Genomic DNA, 17,763 nt, shown 5'->3' with positions numbered 1-17,763 from the left:
CATCCATTTGGTGGATGTTCCATCCCATCGATGTTGCCAGAGAGGCTAATGATCGAATCGTTGTATATCTTGCTGTTGGAGCAAATGTCTCTTCATAGTCAATGCCTTCAAGTTGAGAGAATCCTCTAGCCACAGATCTTGCTTTATACTTATCTATACTTCCATCAGCTGCATGCTTGATCTTATAGATCCACTTGGAAGTAACCACAGATTTGTCTTCGCATCTAGGTACGATCTCCCAGACTCCATCCTTCATTATAGATTGATACTCTTCATTCATGGCATCCTTCCATTATCGATGTTCTATAACCTCTTCAAAGGTGGATCGTTCTGCTTCTATTAATTTTGTCATGTATGCAGCATACCCAAAATATTTCTTGGGTCTCTTACGTTTTCTAAATGATCCTTGAGTTGCCCCATGACCTTGTGCATCAAGTAGTGTGGATTTCAACCAATTAGGTCTTTTCCTTGTTTCTGGAATGACCACGGGTTGAACAGGTTCACTAGGCCCTTCTTCCTCATGGTGAGATCCTTCTCCTTCCTTGTCAACTTCTTCCTCAAATATCGGAAGTTCTTCGTCATGAGAATCTATAGAAAGTTCTTTTGATTTCTTGAATGCTATACTCTCATCAAATATGACATCATGACTAACTTCAATGTGGTGTCCATATTTCTCACAGATTCTATTGGCTTTCGATGAGTTACTATACCCAACAAATATACCTTCACACTAGAAGGATCTAGCTTCTTTCTTTTGTCCTTCGGTATATGAATATACACATGACACCCAAAGATTCGGAGATGATCTATAGATGGCTTCTTCCCAGTGAAAACTTCTTTGGGAGTCTTGTTATCTAGATATTTGTGAGGACATCGATTTTGAATGTAGATTGTTGTCTTTTTTGCTTCACCCCATAGAAACTTACGTAGATCTTGGTCGTGTAACATTGCTTTTACACTTTCTTCAATGAATCTGTTCTTTCTTTTTGCAACTCCATTTTGTTCGGGATTGTATGGAACTATCAGCTCCCTCTTAACCCCCGACTTCTTATGAATGCTATAATCTCTTTGGATGTATATTCTCCTCCATTATCAGATCTTAGTATCTTGGTTATTCTTTTTGTAAGGTTCTCCACTTTAGCCTTGAATTCTTGAAATTTTGTAAATACTTTATCCTTGGTTTTCATTAAGTAAACCCAGGTCTTTCTTGAATGATCATCTATGAATGTGACATAGTATAGATGGCCTCCAAGTGATTTTGGAGTCGTAGGGCCACGCACATCAGAGTGAATGAGATCCAAGATTTCTTTCAACCGCGAAGCACTGCTTCCAAATGGTCTCTTGGTATTCTTGCCCAATGCACATCCTTTGTAGACTCCTTCATGATCCTCCTTCAAATTTGGTATTCCATCTACCATGGAATTTAGAGTTGGAAGTATTTTGAAATGTAGATGACCAAACCTTCGATGCCAAAGCTCACATGGACTAATTTCAGTGTGAACTAGGGCTTGGTTTATGGGAGATATTAATCTATAAAGCCTTCCTTCTCGGATACCAATAACTTTTGCTTGATCTATGCTTGAACCTTTTGCCCAAACAACTACTTTTCGATCAATGAAGGCTACTCTATCTCCTTTGTCTTCTAAGCTTGAAATATAAAGTAAATTTTTGTGCAAACCTGGAACAAATAGAATGGATGTTGCTTCCATCTGCGAGCTTTATGGAAGTTGATCCAATGCCTTTCACTGGATAGCTTTTGTTGTCTCCAAGTTCCACGAAGTAAGCAAATTTTCCTTTTGATAAGGTCTTCAATTGGTGGGAGTTGCCAGTCATGTGACTAGATGCACTAGTATCAATTACCCAGATGTCTTTGTCTTGTAATCTCCCAGAGAGAGCCGAAAAGAGATTTTCATCTTTTTCTTTGAATGATAACTTCTTTGAAGAGAATAAGAAACTTCATGCTTCTTTGATACCTTTCTTGAGATGGCTTGCAATCTTCTTGATGACCTTCTTCATAGTAGAGGAGATCTTCATGATGCCCTTAGAAAACCTCCCTCTGATACCATGTTGAGAATTTAGTAGGGCAATGAATATGTTAATTCTCTTAACTTGATTACTGTTTGTGTTACCTTGTACTTATTAGCTTTTCTCTTTATTATTCCAATGTGCAATACATAAAAAAACTACCAAAACAATAAGAACAATGACACAGTATATAGGTTGCAAGCCAGGGCCAAAACCCCTCCTCTTGAGGGGAAAACCCGTAAATCTCTTCTTATCTTTCAGATCTTTCAATTGACGAATACCATGACCTAGACTCAGACAAATACCCTCCAAGATCAAGTCTACCACGACCTCCTGTTGCAATATCTTCGACCTCCAAGTAGATCCGAAATTTTGCTCCCCAACAACTGATGCAATTGCTGCTGCTTCTTAAGGAGACCTCGATCTCCCTCTAATAGCCTTCCTCTTGACTTCGATTGCCTTGACTTGAGTCCTACGACTAGTAAGATGCCCTAAGAGACCTTCATTGGCCTTTCTTTCTCTTCTGCTTCCAAAATCGAACCCCAGAAGATCCCAACGCAGAAACCCTAACTTCGCTCTTCTAGAAGAATAGAGAAGACCAAAACACTTTGACTTCTTCGACTTCCTCTTCTTCACACTCCCTTCTTCGACTTTACTTTCTTCTGCTTCTTCGCATAAGAGATGAGTGAGTATATGATCCAAATGGAGGACGAGTTCCTCTTAGGCTCCTTCAAGGGTGGACGTGGCTCTTCATGTAGGCCGACTTGACATCACATTAGGTCGACTTGATCTTTGAGGTGTTTTGACACTTTCAAGACAAAGTAATTTTTCTTTTATAATTTACAATGTGCCCATAGGGTCTTCCACATATGACAATGACTCTTATACCTAGGACAAACCCTAGAAGCACTCAATGGGTACTTGACCTATAAAATAAAAGAACTATAGCATGAAACCCATATTTCGATAATAATAATAATTTCTTTTTCATTTTATATTTACAAGCATACATTTCATACTAATGAAGACCGAACGTAGTTACACATTTTTCAACATGTTTGTCATCCATCCCGATGCATTTGGAGTGGGAAAAGTGGAGGAATCAACTCAAAGGACTGTTTTTACCGGCGATACCTAGCTTGGTGAAATGAGGTCTGAAATTTTTTGAGAGCATTTTGAGCCATGAAACGACGTTTTTTGGGGGGAAAACTTCGCTGCTTTAGCATAGCACCTTTTCGTGCTATTCTACACGTAAAGATCTTTCCAACGACGCAAGAAGCGCGTCAATCGGAGTTCGTATGCAAAAGTTATGCCATTCAGAAGTTGACCTTCCTGTTTTCACACCTATAATTTGGGAGGATGCCGCGTCAAACCCCATTATTCATGGAAAATGGGCTAGCCACATGTTTGTGATGTAAAAGCCTCTAGAAGAGTCTATATTGTAACTCTAGTTAAGAGTTGATGTAGTCATACTTAACCACTAGTAGGCTCTCGGGCTGTGTTATAACCGAGCCACTAGGAGGAAGAGGCATTCCATTCTTTCGGGAGCCTTTTGTTACATAGTTGAGCAATGATAACTAAGAGGGATAGGAGGTAGAGCACACAGGGAGGATTTGTGCACTGTAGCAGCCCACGAGCCACAAGCTTTACTTCTTTGTACCTGCAACCATATTTCTAGACAGAGAAAGAGAGCAAAGCGGCCTCACCTTCCAATTGAGTTTTCTTCTGAACAGGTTTCTCAGAGCATATTTTGTGTTGTATGTGTGTGTGAGCTTATATTATCGTTGTCTATTTTTCTGCATAATTTCCATTCGCATGCATGCACTAATTACAGTGAAATCTTCAGATCTTAAAGTTTAATAAAACTGTAATAGTGTAGAATCTCATATTTTTAATACAATATTATCAAATATGTTGTGACGAACTGTCTAGTGGAATATCCACGACAATTTACAGATCATATTGGTATCATAGCAGGTTTCTTTGGGTATTTTGTGGAGTTTGCAGGGGATCTAGATCAACGGGGCTAGAAAATGTAAAACCCTAATCATGGTTGACGAATATATAAATGAAACTCATGAACCTGTAGAGGTGAGGTTTGCGCGGTTGGAACAACAAGTCGCAGACATCAATTGCAATGTAAACCTCCTCATGGCGGCCTTGAATAATAAGCTGGGGATATTTGGAGAATATGGGGGTTTGAATGCAGAGGACAAATTAGAATGGGGATCAGAAGATCGGGGAGAAACAGAGAACCAGACTGTGAAGATCGGGGAGAAACAGACAATTGTCCAAAAATAACTGTGTCGATGTGATTGATTCTTATACATATATTTATTTTTCTCTGGGTAATTGTGTGATAACTGCAGTAGAATTTATTTTAATATTTGCTGAAGGAATTTCGTAAATAACTTATTGAGAATAATAAGTAGTTGAAACTTGAAATAAATCAGTTGCTGCAGTGATAGAATTTCAGTCTAGAAATTTTCACATGGTATCAGAGTAGAGATCCGACAATAGGAAAGGAAAATCGATTATGGGTAAAGAGCATGATGCATAGCCATCCAGTCGTGGGGACTCGCGCAAATTTCCAGAAGAATGCACAAGGGACAAATTTTCGATGTTAGCTTCCAGATTGGAAGAAGAAGCCGCTTGCTTTGCAAGCTCTGCCTCCTTGGAGGTTTGGTATCTAGACAATGGAGCTTCCTGGCATATGACAAGAATCTAAGAGTGTTTTTCAAATTATTAGGAAGAAAGAATGAATTTTCAGATCACCATGGGGAATAAGGCAAAGTGTACTCCAGTAGGAAGAGGTACCATAGTTTTTCAAACCGAAGCAGGAGAGCGACTTTGGGCAACCAATGTGCTGCATGTGTTGGGATTGGGGATGAACTTACTTTCCATATCTCAACTTTAGAACAAGGGCTATGGCGTTTTCTTCATTAAGGAGAAAGTATATGTCAAACACCCAAGTTGGAAAAAGAAGGCTCAGATTGGAATCAGAAGTAACAGGTTGTATAGGTTACAGCTAGAATCACCAATGGCACTGATAGGCAGTAATGGAGACAAAGACTTGAATGAGCTATGGCACAGGAGGATGGGACACTTACACCAGGGGGCTTTGAGAATTCTCAGGAAAACAATATCAGGAGTTCCTGAACTAAGTACTGAACGGGTTGGATGTATGCAGAGGGTGTGCCTTGGGCAAGTATGCCAAAGTTGTGTTTTCCAGAAGTAACAATGGGGCAAAGAGTGTGCTAGGATTGACACACTCAGTCATCTGCGAACCAATGCCCACAAAAGCTCTTAGTGGTGCCGGATACTTCATCACCTTCATCCATGACCATTCTAGGAAGACTTGGATCTACTTTCTGAAAACCAAGGATGAGGTTTTCGGACGATTTAAAGAGTTCAAGGATCTAGTGGAGAATGTGACAGGAAAGAAGATAAAAGTGTTGCACTCGGACAATGGTGGAGAGCATGTTGACAAGGACTTCACTGATTTTCGCGCTAATGAAGGCATCAAAAGAGAGTGGACATCTTCCTACAATCCGGAGTAGAATGGAGTGGCAGAAAGGAAAAACAAGACTATTGTGGAAGCAACTAGGGCAATGCTATATGATCAGGATATACCTAAATTCTTGTGGGCAAAAGCATGCAGCACGACAATTTATGTCCAAAATAGGACACTTCACAGGGCATTGGGCAAAATAACTCTCGAGAAGATCTTCACCAGGAAGACAGCTGAAGTCAGGGATTTCGAGATATTTGGGAGTTTGACATATTGTCGTATACCCGAAGAGAAGAGAAAGAAATTAGATCAAACTGCTAAGAAAGGATATCTTGTGGGATATAGCAAGAATGCTAAGGCATATAGAGTCTATCTTCCAAGGAGTAGGAAGGTAGGGGTTCGACGGGATGTAAAGTTCATGGAGGATAGAGCTTTTAGAAAATCCCGAGAAATTCCTTTGGAGGAGTAGTCAAAAGACGAGTCGTTGGTCAGACTACTTCAACCAGCGGAAACTAGTAGCAGAAATCCTCCTGAAGACAAGGATTCAGAACAGGAGGAGTCTCAGGAAAAAGAGGAGTTGACAAATGTACCTACTACCAGTGGAAGAATGAGTTGGGAACTCTGACAGATTCTACGGGATGCAGAAGACTTCATTGGAGCACCTAGGAATAGTAGAAGGGAGTGAAGACAGCGAAACAAATATCAGGCCTTAGTAGCTCAAGTTGGGGAGCCTTCTAGTTTTCAGGAGGTTGGTCAGCATCAAGTATGGGTGGATGCTATGGTGGAGGAATACAACTCTATAATGGTCAATGATGTCTGGGAAGTGGTACCTAGGCCTCAGGATAGATCAGTGGTAGGTTCGAGATGGATCTACAAGGTCAAATATGTTGCAGACGACAGTGTGGAGAAATACAAAGCCAAGTTCGTGGCTAAGGGGTATGCTCAGAAGGAAGGAATAGACTACGAAGAAACCTTCGCCCCAGTAGCCAGGTATACTTCTATTAGGACCATGATATCTCTTGCAATGCAGATGGGGTGGGAGATTCATTAGATGGATGTCAAGACGACATTCTTGAATGGGGTAATAGAAGAGGAAGTATACATCGAACAACCAAAAGGTTTTGAAACACGAGAGAAAATCTCATGTATGCAGATTAAAGAAAGCGTTGTATGGGCTAAAACAGGCACTTAGGGCATGGTACGGTCGAATTGATGGCTACTTGCAGAAAATGGGGTTCGTCAAGAGTGACACCAGACCCTAATCTCTACTATCTGGTTGTAGAGAATGAGCCTCTAATCCTATTGTTATATGTGGACGATCTCTTCTTGAGAGGATCATCCAGGCTCATCAAAGACTACAAGAAGAACCTAGCCACAACATTCGACATGAAGGATTTGGGACATGCGTTATTTTCTGGGGTTGGTAGTTTGGTAGCAGAAGGGTGAGATCTTCTTGGGACAAGGGAGATATGCTACTAAAATCTTGAAGAGATTCAGGATGCAAGACTGTGGACCTATGGCTACTCCAATGATCACCAATCGGAAGAAGATTGATGCATGAGAAGATAAAGATGTTGATCCCACCTTGTACAAGCAGCTTATAGGGTCCCTGATGTATCTGGTCAATACCAGGCTAGATATTTGTTACTTCGTCAACACCCTCAGTCAGTTCATGGTAGAACTTAAGAGGGCGCACTCGGCAACAACCAAACATTTTCTCAGGTATATACAAGGAACAATCGAGCATGGACTATTGTACACCATAGGCAATGACATCAGGCTGAGTGGGTTCACTGACGCAAATTGGGCTGGAAGTTCAGTAGATTGGAAAAGTACAATTGGATACTGTTTCAACATTGGATCAGGAATGACCTCCTAGTGTAGTAGGAAACAAAAATCCGTGGCTCTGAGCTCAGCTGAAGCAGAATATATGGTAGCTAGCACAATTTTGTGCGAAGCCATATGGCTTAGAAAATTGCTTGTGAATTTATTCAGGAGAAGGATGAAGCAACTAGGATCATGTGTGATAATCAGAGTTGCATCAAGCTCTCTGAGAATCTAGTATTTCATGATCGGTTGAAGCACATTGATATCAGGTCTCACTTTGTCAGAGACTGTGTCCAACGAGGGGCAATACAGTTGAGGTATACTCCTACAGGAGAACAGGTGGCAGACATCCTCACCAAGGCTCTAGGAAGAACAAAGTTTGTTCATTTCAGGGAGAAGATGGGGATGGTAAAGAATCCATTTCAGTAATGGATACGTATCAGAAGTTGCAGTGCAACAATTAGTAGTGGTAGTACTATGGGCAGCATGATGCACCATGTTGAGAGGGATCTGCAGTACAAGAGCAGCAGTGGCAGTGTCATGGGTAGCAGTACAGGACGCAGTAGTTTAGGGGATGTGAGGCAGCAAGCTAAGCATCAACATAAGTACCAATGTGAAAGATCAATGTGATGTTTCTATAGTGAAACATTACTAGAGAACATTCCTTGCTAAGAGGGAGTTTTGATTTTTTGTAGGATCGGATGTGTTCTAGCCTTGAAATTTGGAGGAGAGGCTAAGGCACATGAGATCTCCAAGACCCAGAAATCATTTGGGAAGTTCCATCCGGATGAGGAGTTATTAAAATAATTAATATTTTTAATGGGTTCCTAAGTCTAAACTTAGGAAAATAAAAATATTAATGGGTATTAATAAAAATAAGGATGAGAAGCTTCTAAGAGACGAGGATCAAGTTTGTTTTAATCTTAGTCGTTGATTAGGGACTTAATCTTGGCCGTTGATTCATCAACAGGAAAAGTATAAGAGAAGACTTGTGGGCCATTTGGAAACACACCAGCAAATACTCAGTATCTCAAGGAAATTGGATTCTCAAGGAAGAGGAGATCGATTTCAGAGGGAGTTGCAGGGTGGAGGAATAGGAGGGCTTTAGCAGCAGGTAGTGATCAAGGAGGAGGTGATGCAAGGGTAGTGAAAGACAACACAGAAAGAGAGACGCAGTCCAGAGGAGAGACGCAGAGCCTACGCAGGCTGACACAAAGGGATGCAAAGCCACTCAGAGCCATGCTGGGTCAATCAGAGTGATGTAGGGGTGACGTAGAAGTGGGAGCAGGGTCTCCAAAGTGTCAGATGATCGTAGAGGGAAAGTCTTAGGTGTTTTCTTTCAGGTTCTCTGTAAAATCATTCCTTGTGAAAGCAATTGCTGCTTAAGATTAATAAAGCCCTCATCTGTTGCACCGATGTTCTCGCATTGGGTTTTTCCGGGGACAATTGTCTAAAAATAACTGTGTCAATGTGATTGATTCTTGTGCATGTATTTTTTTTTCTCTGGGTAATTGTGTGATAACTGTAGTAGAATTTATTTTAATATTTGCTGAAGGAATTTCGTAAATAATAAGTAGGTGAAATAAATAAGTTGCTGCAGTGATAGAATTTCAGTTTAGAAATTTTCACATATCTGGCGTATGTGATGGGTGGAGGAGAGCTGAAGATAAATCCTTCCAAGATGGAGGCCATCATGAAATGCCCAGTGCCTAGTTTTTGAGGTTAGGAGTTTCATTGGGGAAGCACAATATCCGAGGAAATTCATAGTCTCATTTTCAACAGTAGCAGCACCGCTCCATGCCATAGCAACAAGTAGCAAGAGTTTCCTGTGGGGAAAAGGTCAGCAGAGGGCTTTTGAGGAGCTAAAGAAGAAGATCAGTCAAGCACCAGTTATGGCATTACCAAACTTGCAGTGATCCTTTGAAGTGGAGACAAATGCGAATCGATATGCTATGGGAGCTATCTTGATGCAGGGAGGAAGGCCTATATGCTATCATTCTGAAGTATTTCATGGGACAACCCTTAACTACCCTACCTATGATAAGGAGCTCTATGCCATGGTGCAAGTTGTGAAGAAGTGGAAGCACTATCTGATGGGAAAGGAGACAATAATCCACACAGATCTCCAACTGTCACAGTACTTGCAGGCCTAGAGTAAGCTAGAACACATCGAGTATTACAAGTGGACAAGGTTTTTATAGCAATTTCATTTAGTGATCAAGTATAAGAAGGGCAACACATAAAAACAATTTGACCGACATGCTTTCAAGGCCACCCACATCGAAGATTACAACTTTGGGGACTCTTATGCACATGGAGCCATTCATCCATGATGCATATAGAGAGGCATATTCAGAGGATGAGGACTTCAAGGAGGTGTATTAACAGTTGTAGAGTTAGAGTCATATGCATGATGGCGACAACACCGTTGACTACCATTGCCAGGATAGGTTACTCTAGAGGCTAGATAAGCTATGTGTTCCTAAAGGTGTGATTGCAGCTGATTAGAAAGGCTCAGACCTCCAAGGTTGTAGGGAACTTTGGTGTAGAGAAGGCCATGGCTAACTTGCAGAGGTATGTGTATTGGCCCAGGATGCAAGAGCAGGTAGCTAGGTTCATAAGAGGATGCATGCTTTGTTGTACCAACAAGCCTAGCAACATGGAACAGGGTCTATTTCATCCCTTACCTGTACCTACTCATCCTTGGGAAGGCATTTCCATGGACTTTGGGGGAGGTTTGCCAACAACCAGGAAGGGAGATGAGTACTTGTTCGTGGTAGTTTACAATTTCAACAAGATGTGTGTTTTGATGCCTTGTAAAAAGACCATCAATGAGCAAGAAGCAATAAACTTGTTCTTTGGATAGGTTTGGGTGCACTTTGGGATACCAAGGAGCATCATTTTAGACAGGGATAAAAGATTTCTCAATGCATTTTGGACTACATTGGGAGAAGATGGACATGACGTTGAAGAGACCTACAACATTTCATCTAGAGACAGATGGGCAGACAGAAGTAGTCAACCGGACTTTGGTGCAACTTCTAAGGGTATACAATCAAAAGCATCCGAAGACTTGCGATTAAAATTTGGTTTATATACAACATTCTTACAACATAGCAGTCCACGCTTCCACTTGAAAGTCCCCATTTGAAACTTGTTTTGATATTTGCCACTTTCACCTTTGGATATTGCATATGGTAGGAAGCAGGGAGGAGTGAGGGAAAATCTTACAGGAGATTCTTTGAGGGTTGAAAAGTTTATAGAGAAAATTAGGCAAATCCATCTACAGGTACAAGAAACATTGCAGAAGTTGCAGGAGAAGTATAAGTTCATGCATGATCAACACAAAACAAAGAAATCATTCAAGGTGGGAAACAAAGTATGGTTACAGTTGATCAAGGAGATGTTGTAGGGCCTGGTAAGAAAATCAAGGCTTTGAGGTATGGTCCCTTTGAGATACTGGAAAAAGTGGGTGACAATGTCTATCGACTTAGTTTACCACCATATATGCACATTTACTCAGTTTTGAATGTAGAGAATTTGAAACTCTATGAGCCTTCCATGCTAGATCAGGACGAGGAACTGATCCTACTTTCTGTGGAGGATTTGGCACCAGATGCCCAAGCAGAATTAACAAAAGATGCAGTTGCAAAAGAGGTCCAGAACTACACGACAAGGGCAACATGACATTTGGCAGATTGGATTGAAGGGACAACTTCCAAGCAAAGCTAAATGGTACACCAGAGAGAAGGTGGAGGAAGAATTACCTCTCCTCATTCAGTATAATCGGTTTGGGGATCAAAAGCCTCCCAAAATGGGGAGGTGTGATCCGGATTGGATCATTATATTGTTTGTCATCCATCTCGATGCATTTGGAGTGGAAAAAAGTGGAGGAATCAGTGCACGGGACCTTTTTTACCGACGGGACCTAGTTTGGCGAAATGGGGTTTGAAACCTTCCAAGAGCATTTTGAGGCATCAAAGAACGTTTTTTAGGGGTTAAAAATTTGCTGCTTTAGCGCCACACCTATTCATGCTATTCCAGACACAAAGATATTTCCAACGATGCAAGAAGTGCGCCAATCAGAGTTTGTATGCAAAAGTTATGCCACTAAGAAGTTGACCTTCCTGTTTTCATACCTGTAATTTAGGAGGATGCCACGTTAGCCCCCATTATTCATAGAAAAGGGGCTAGCCACATGTTTGTGATGTAAAAGGCTCTAGAAGAGTCTATATTGTAACTCTAGTTAAGAGTTGATGTAGTAAAACTTAACCACTAGTACGTTATCGGGTTGTGTTATAACCGAGCAACTAGGAGGAAGAGGCATTCCATTCTTTCGAGAACATTTTGTTCCATAACTGAGCAAAGATAGCCAAGAGGGATAGTAGGTAGAACACATAGGGAGGATTTGTGCACTGTAGCAGCCCACGGGCCATAGGCCTTACTTCTTTGTACCCACAGCCATATTTCCAAGCAAAAGAATAGAGCGCAGCGGCCTCACCTTCTAGCTCGGTTTTCTCCGAAAAAGGTTTCCCAGAGCATATTTTGTTTCTTATGTGTGTGTGTGTGAGCTTATTTTTTCGTTATCTATTTTTCTGCATAATTTCCATTCATATGCATGCACTAATTACAGTTAAACCTACAAATCTTAAAGTTTAATAAAACTGTAATAGTGTAGAATCTCAGATTTTTTATATAATATTTTGAGATCTGTTGTGATGAACAATCTAGTGGAATATCCACGATAGTTTACGGATCAATTAGTCTGCTTATCTCTATCACTTAGAACCGAAACAACAGACTTATGGTCCAAAGAATAAAGATTTCTGCACAATGGAGGAAGGCGCTCTGGGGAGATGGTCATCGATTGAAAGAGCTAGGATGCCTTTACGAGCCATCTACAAGCACGAGGGCATATCCAAAGCGGTGGTCTTCGAAGAGCTAAGTGCAAGATAGGGTGCCTCTCTCTCGATAGCAGAGTCTTTGTAAGCCCTGACTCTATGGAGGAAAGAGACCAAGCAGAAAAGGACCTCAAGGCAAAATGGATGGACCCCAAACTCTGCCTGAATAATGGGCCGCAGATTGTGTGTTTGCAGCAGATGATTCTTCGGAGAAGCAGGGTTTGGACTCTCTCCATCATGGCCCAATCTTACTGTAGTAAATTGGGCCCCCAAATCTTGGAACCATAGAGGACCTTGGGTCTGATAATGGCCTCAATGAGGTTTAGCTTGGACGAAATGTGCTGAAACTGTGCCTGGTAGTGGTGATGAACAATGCTGCTAATTATGTGGCAATGGGTAGTGCAATGAGGAAAATCATAGGAAACAAAGTGTTGGTGCATCTTGACATCACATGATTCACAACCAATGTCATTTCTCATCAGTACCTGCTCGCTTGTATGTCGGTGGTAGAGATAATTTTTATTTTTGATCATTGGATTTGTAGTTCTGTTCGTAGGAAGCCTAAAAAGGCATGCTTTTGTGAAACTACTATACCAAGATTACTTATAAGGAGTGGAGGAGGTATGTAAAATTAGTGAACCTTTTGTATAAGCTCTTTGCTTGGTTGATGGTCATAAACCGATAATGGTCTACCTATGTGAGGCTATGGATAGGACAAAGAAGTTTTCGTTAGTATTGAAAGGACAAGTGTGACAAGTCTTACATGATGATTTATCATTTGATTGAAGAAATAATGGTTCAAATTGCTCCAGCCATCCCAATTCATGTAGTAAGGTTGATGGAGGAGTCCTAACATGTATTTAAGGGTTGTTGCCAGATACATATGAATGTGTAAACATACAAAGTCAGATGAAGACGTCTAGGAGAGCTATCAGGTTATTTGGATTTGAAATAAATGTCCAGGGAAGGAAAACTACAATGCCAGGTGGAAATTAAATTTTAATAACGAGTTTTGATGGTCTTTTTTGTTTTGTTTGATTTTCTTTCCTACTTGGTTATGGACGATGATGTGATTTATTTATTTATTTTTCCCTGTACAAGGCAATGGATTTGGACAAAGAAGCTATTTGTTCTATTGTGAGGACAAATGTTATGAGGCATATGATAGATCCATGCTGATTTGGCATTTGATTGATGAACTATGCAATGAATTGCTCCATCATCCCATTCATGTAGTAAGGCTGTACCACAACCCCACATTTTACTTTTCTGTGATTTTAATGTCAATGGTAAGGTTGATGAAGGAGCCCTATCATTTATTCAGAGGTTGGTGATGGATACATGTGAATGCTTAATCAGGTGAGCTATTGGATTATTTGGATTTGACATGGCAATCCAGGCAAAGAAAACTACAATGTTAGGTGTAAATTAAATTTGAACAAGAAGTTTTGAAGGGTTTTTTTGTTTTGTTTATTTTTTTTCCCTAACTGGTAGTGGATGGTGATGTAATTTATCTATTTTTCTTATTTGTTGTAGATGTTTGGTGGAAAAACACCAGATTATATAAATTTGCCATTTATGTTGAGTTCAACATGTGTTTTGGATTGTGAGCACAATTAGACTGTATTTGAAAAAATGCACTAAAGAAGTACAACAGGCTGGAATATGAATGGTTAAATGTTAGTGTCCTTGTTTACTACAATCTTTGACTGTGGGGGTGAGGCAGTTGGAGAGACTGGTTGGTGTCAATACAATTTGCTTGGGATGGCATGGATCCCATGGCTGATTGGGTGGTGTAGAATGAGAAGGAGCAGGTGTGAAGATTGGATATTGTAGAGCAACCAATAGAGAAGTAGATTGAGGAAAGTTAGACACCACCCTCAGTGCCAACACCACCACCAGAGGTTCAGCTCTAGACTAATGGTATCCCACTACTAGGGCAAGACCCATTACCTTCGTCCATAAAAGGGGTAGAGGAAATCGATAGTAGATTGTAGCTGGATTATGGGATACATTTGATGGAATTTTAAATTGTCTAATCAGTTTTTGAGTTTTGACTTAACACCACAAAACAATTAATGTGGTTTGTGTCATTTAACATGTAATACATCTTATATATCTGTCTTCTTTTGATATTTACGAGGCAACATGATTATATGATGTTACTTTATATTTAAAAAAATGAAAAAATTGGATATATTTGTATCTAATAAAGCTTGTCAATATTTGCTGATATTTTTCCAATTTTATGATAACATGAGTTCACGACTCCCACTGATAAATTGTTGATAGCGATATTTTCAACATTGGTTTGTAGAAATGTGGATTTGTTTTTTCACATAAAGAAGAGCACATTGTATATCAAAGTGTGCAGTTGTGTGTGGTTTTTAGTTGCATAATATGAATTTTGAAGAATAAGTTGGAACATTCAGTTGACAATAAATCTCTGTTTTCTTCTATGCAGTGTGATTAAGAAGAGTGATGCATCTGAGAAAGATATCTTAACTAATGAGGGGCTTGAGAGTATAAAAGGGTCTGAAACAGTTGGAGAGAAACTGCCTGGATTTGGTGGTGTGAAGCTTCTTGCGATAGATGAGTTTGAGAAAGAAGCTGGAGGCTATCAAAGTGAGCGTGAAGACTATGGAACCAACTCTGGAGATGGTGGTGGAAATCAGGCAGAAAAATTTTCAATTTCAAAGGAGTTTTCAAGGAAGAAAAGGAAGCGATCAGAACAAGTTCAGTGCTCAAAGTATGTTTTATTGTTTCTGTGTGAGAGTAACTTCATCTCCTTTCACCAAGCAAGATTGTTGTAATTTTTTGATGACAATTTCTTTCTCTCTACTATCGCTCAATTTTTCCATGGAAGTCTTTGCTGATTTGTCTTAAATGTGGTTCCTACTTGACTTTTGATCTAAATGTTTTGATTTTGATTTTGGTCCATATTTTTTCTTCAATTATTCATCTAGCTTACCCATTGCATCATTTTTTTTTATAGGCTGGTTATATTATATAGGGCATAAAATTTTAAAACACAAAACCCATATTATATGATAGGCAATCTGGGATCTAAAAATGCTTTACTGCAAAACTATTTCTTATATTAGCTTTATTTTCATATTTGTAAGCTGAATAGCTTTTCTACGTAGTCATGGCATCAACATCATACCAATGTTGTGAAAATTGCGATTGGGATAAAATTGGCAAGGGTTTGAAAAATGAAAAAATCACAAAAAACGGAAAAAAAATCAGTAAAAATCGACAAAACATCGGCAAAATTAAAAGAATACAAAAAAAATCATTTTAGTATCTAAAGCATCCACAATTTTTTTGATGATTTTTACAAATTTTTGGCATTTTTTACGATTTTATCCCGACTTTTTCATTTTGGAAAATATCTTGGCGATTTTTGCATGAATTTTTGGCGATTTTGTCGCAATTTTTTCTTTTTGGAAAAAATTACCAATAAAATCTCCACGCGGAAAAATTCACTGTTTTCGCAACATATCATACCTTTTAAGTTTTATGGTTAGCAACTTTAAAATTTCTAAAGATCTAAGAAGTATTTTGAATATGCAACACTGATGACCATTCTCGTTGATACCGAACCTTCCAACTATGAGGATGTAACTAGCCAACAAGTTTGGAAAGTTGCTATGATGGTGGAGTACCAATTCATCATGAAGAAGGATGTACGAGAAATTGTGCCAAGACTTGAAAGGGAGTTAGTGGTGACGTCCAAATGGATATACAAGATTAAGCATGCGATGGATGGTAGTATTGACAAGTACAAAGTGAGATTCGTGGCTAGAGGATTCTCCTAGAAAGAGGGAGAGGATTACGTTGAGACATTTGCCCCTGTTGCCAGGTACATTTCTATTAGATCTATTATTTCTATTGCTTTTTTTATGGGTTAGAATTTACATCAGATAGATGTAAAGACTGCTTTCCTCAATGGTGTGATTGAGGAAGCAGTGTACATTAAACAACCTCAAGGTTTTGAGATACATGGGAAGGAGTCTCATGTTTGTAGATTAAAGAAAGCTTTGTACGAACTGAAGAAAGCACCAAGAGCCTGAAATTCTCGAATTGATGGTTACTTATCATAATATCAAGTCTTGGTTTCTGCAAAAGTGATGCTGATCCAAATCTCTATATCAAGGTTGAGAAAAATGAATTTGTGATTCTATTGTTATATGTTGACGACTTATTTTTGACAGGTGTAGAGAAGCTCATTGTTCAATGTAAGAGGGAGTCGGCCTCTGAATTTGATATGAAGGATCTTGGCTTGATGCACTACTGTTTGAGATTAAAAGTATGGAAGAAACCTTGTGAGATCTTCCTTAGGCAAGGGAAGTATATTATCAAGATCCTTCAGAAGTTTGGAAAGATGAAATATATTTATGGCAACTTCCATGATGACTAATCTAAAGAAGTTGAGAGACTTTGAGCCAGATTTGGTCGATCCATCCATGTAGTGGAAATTGATTGGCTCCTTGATGTATTTGGTTAATACTAGGTCAAATATTTGTTTTGTAGTGCCCCTAATCTCGACTGCAATCTTTCATTTTTCCGACCGTCAATCCTCACTGCCTTGCGTTGCCCAATCGTCGCTAACTAGACACCTGCTCTTCGCTTTGGTGCCGTCTTGTTCTCTCCTCACCAATCATGCTGTCCCCTCGAATCATCACGTCCACCACTAATCACGGTCATAGTTGTTACTTATAAGTTAAATATATATTGAATTATATAACTTAATATATAGTCCATTATAAATAAAAATATATATATTGAGAAAAATAAAAAATCAAAGGACCATTGATAAAATCATTGACAAATGCTCAAATGGAAACTAAATTCAGAAATGAAGGAAGGACAATTTTCTTATAGGGGTATTTTAATCACACGTCATGAGTTAATTATAAGAGGGGCCATCCAAGGGAAAAAAGTTAATATCGCTATTAGTACAAGCAACGATGAAAATTACATAAATATTAATCTGGCGAATCGACTATTAATTTCAGATGCCAATGTAGGCGAAACAACAAATATTTTTGGAAAAAATATGAAATTAATGATTTACAAATAACAGTAGATCATTATGAGTACATATCTCAATTTTGTGTTGTAAAAATGTATGACAGAGAGGTTGACATAATTCTTGGTTAACCTTGGTTTAAAGAATTGGGTGCGTTCATGTTAAACATAGAGATTTTTTTGATGTTTTCTTATAAGGGAAAAATGATCACATTTTGAGACATGACAATGAAGTCAAAATCGATAATGTTCTCATCAGAAGACTTTAAAGATGTTACGAAATTGACACCTCAAAACAATCAAAACACAATATCAGAGAAGCAAAAGAGCTTGAGGATGTAATATCCAATAAAAATGAAAAAAATTCTTGTTTAAAATATCATATCCAGAAACTACTTGCACATGCCAAAAAGTGTAAAACTAAGAAGCACAAGTTAGAACAAGAAAAAGAAAGTTCCGACAAAA

The 17,763-nt window shown here is 39.2% G+C and overlaps 1 protein-coding gene across 3 annotated transcripts in view; it reads left to right on the top strand.

The window, feature by feature from the left end:
* Positions 1–17,763, top strand: part of LOC149172951 (coilin-like) — a 373,642-nt gene that overhangs the window by 66,767 nt on the left and 289,112 nt on the right. For all 3 annotated transcript variants that reach the window (XM_089424468.1, XM_089424467.1, XM_089424466.1), the window contains exon 3: positions 14,729–15,013. In XM_089424468.1, the coding sequence (XP_089280594.1) occupies positions 14,729–15,013 (285 nt within the window). The remainder of the gene's footprint in view (positions 1–14,728; positions 15,014–17,763) is intronic.

Source organism: Pinus tabuliformis, chromosome 4_2 (assembly GCF_031772625.1).
Source record: "Pinus tabuliformis cultivar Carrire ecotype Pingquan chromosome 4_2, CPIR1, whole genome shotgun sequence".
NCBI classification, from domain to species: Eukaryota; Viridiplantae; Streptophyta; class Pinopsida; order Pinales; family Pinaceae; genus Pinus; species Pinus tabuliformis.
Note: the sequence above shows the minus strand (reverse complement) of the source record. Positions and strands in the feature narration are given on the sequence as shown.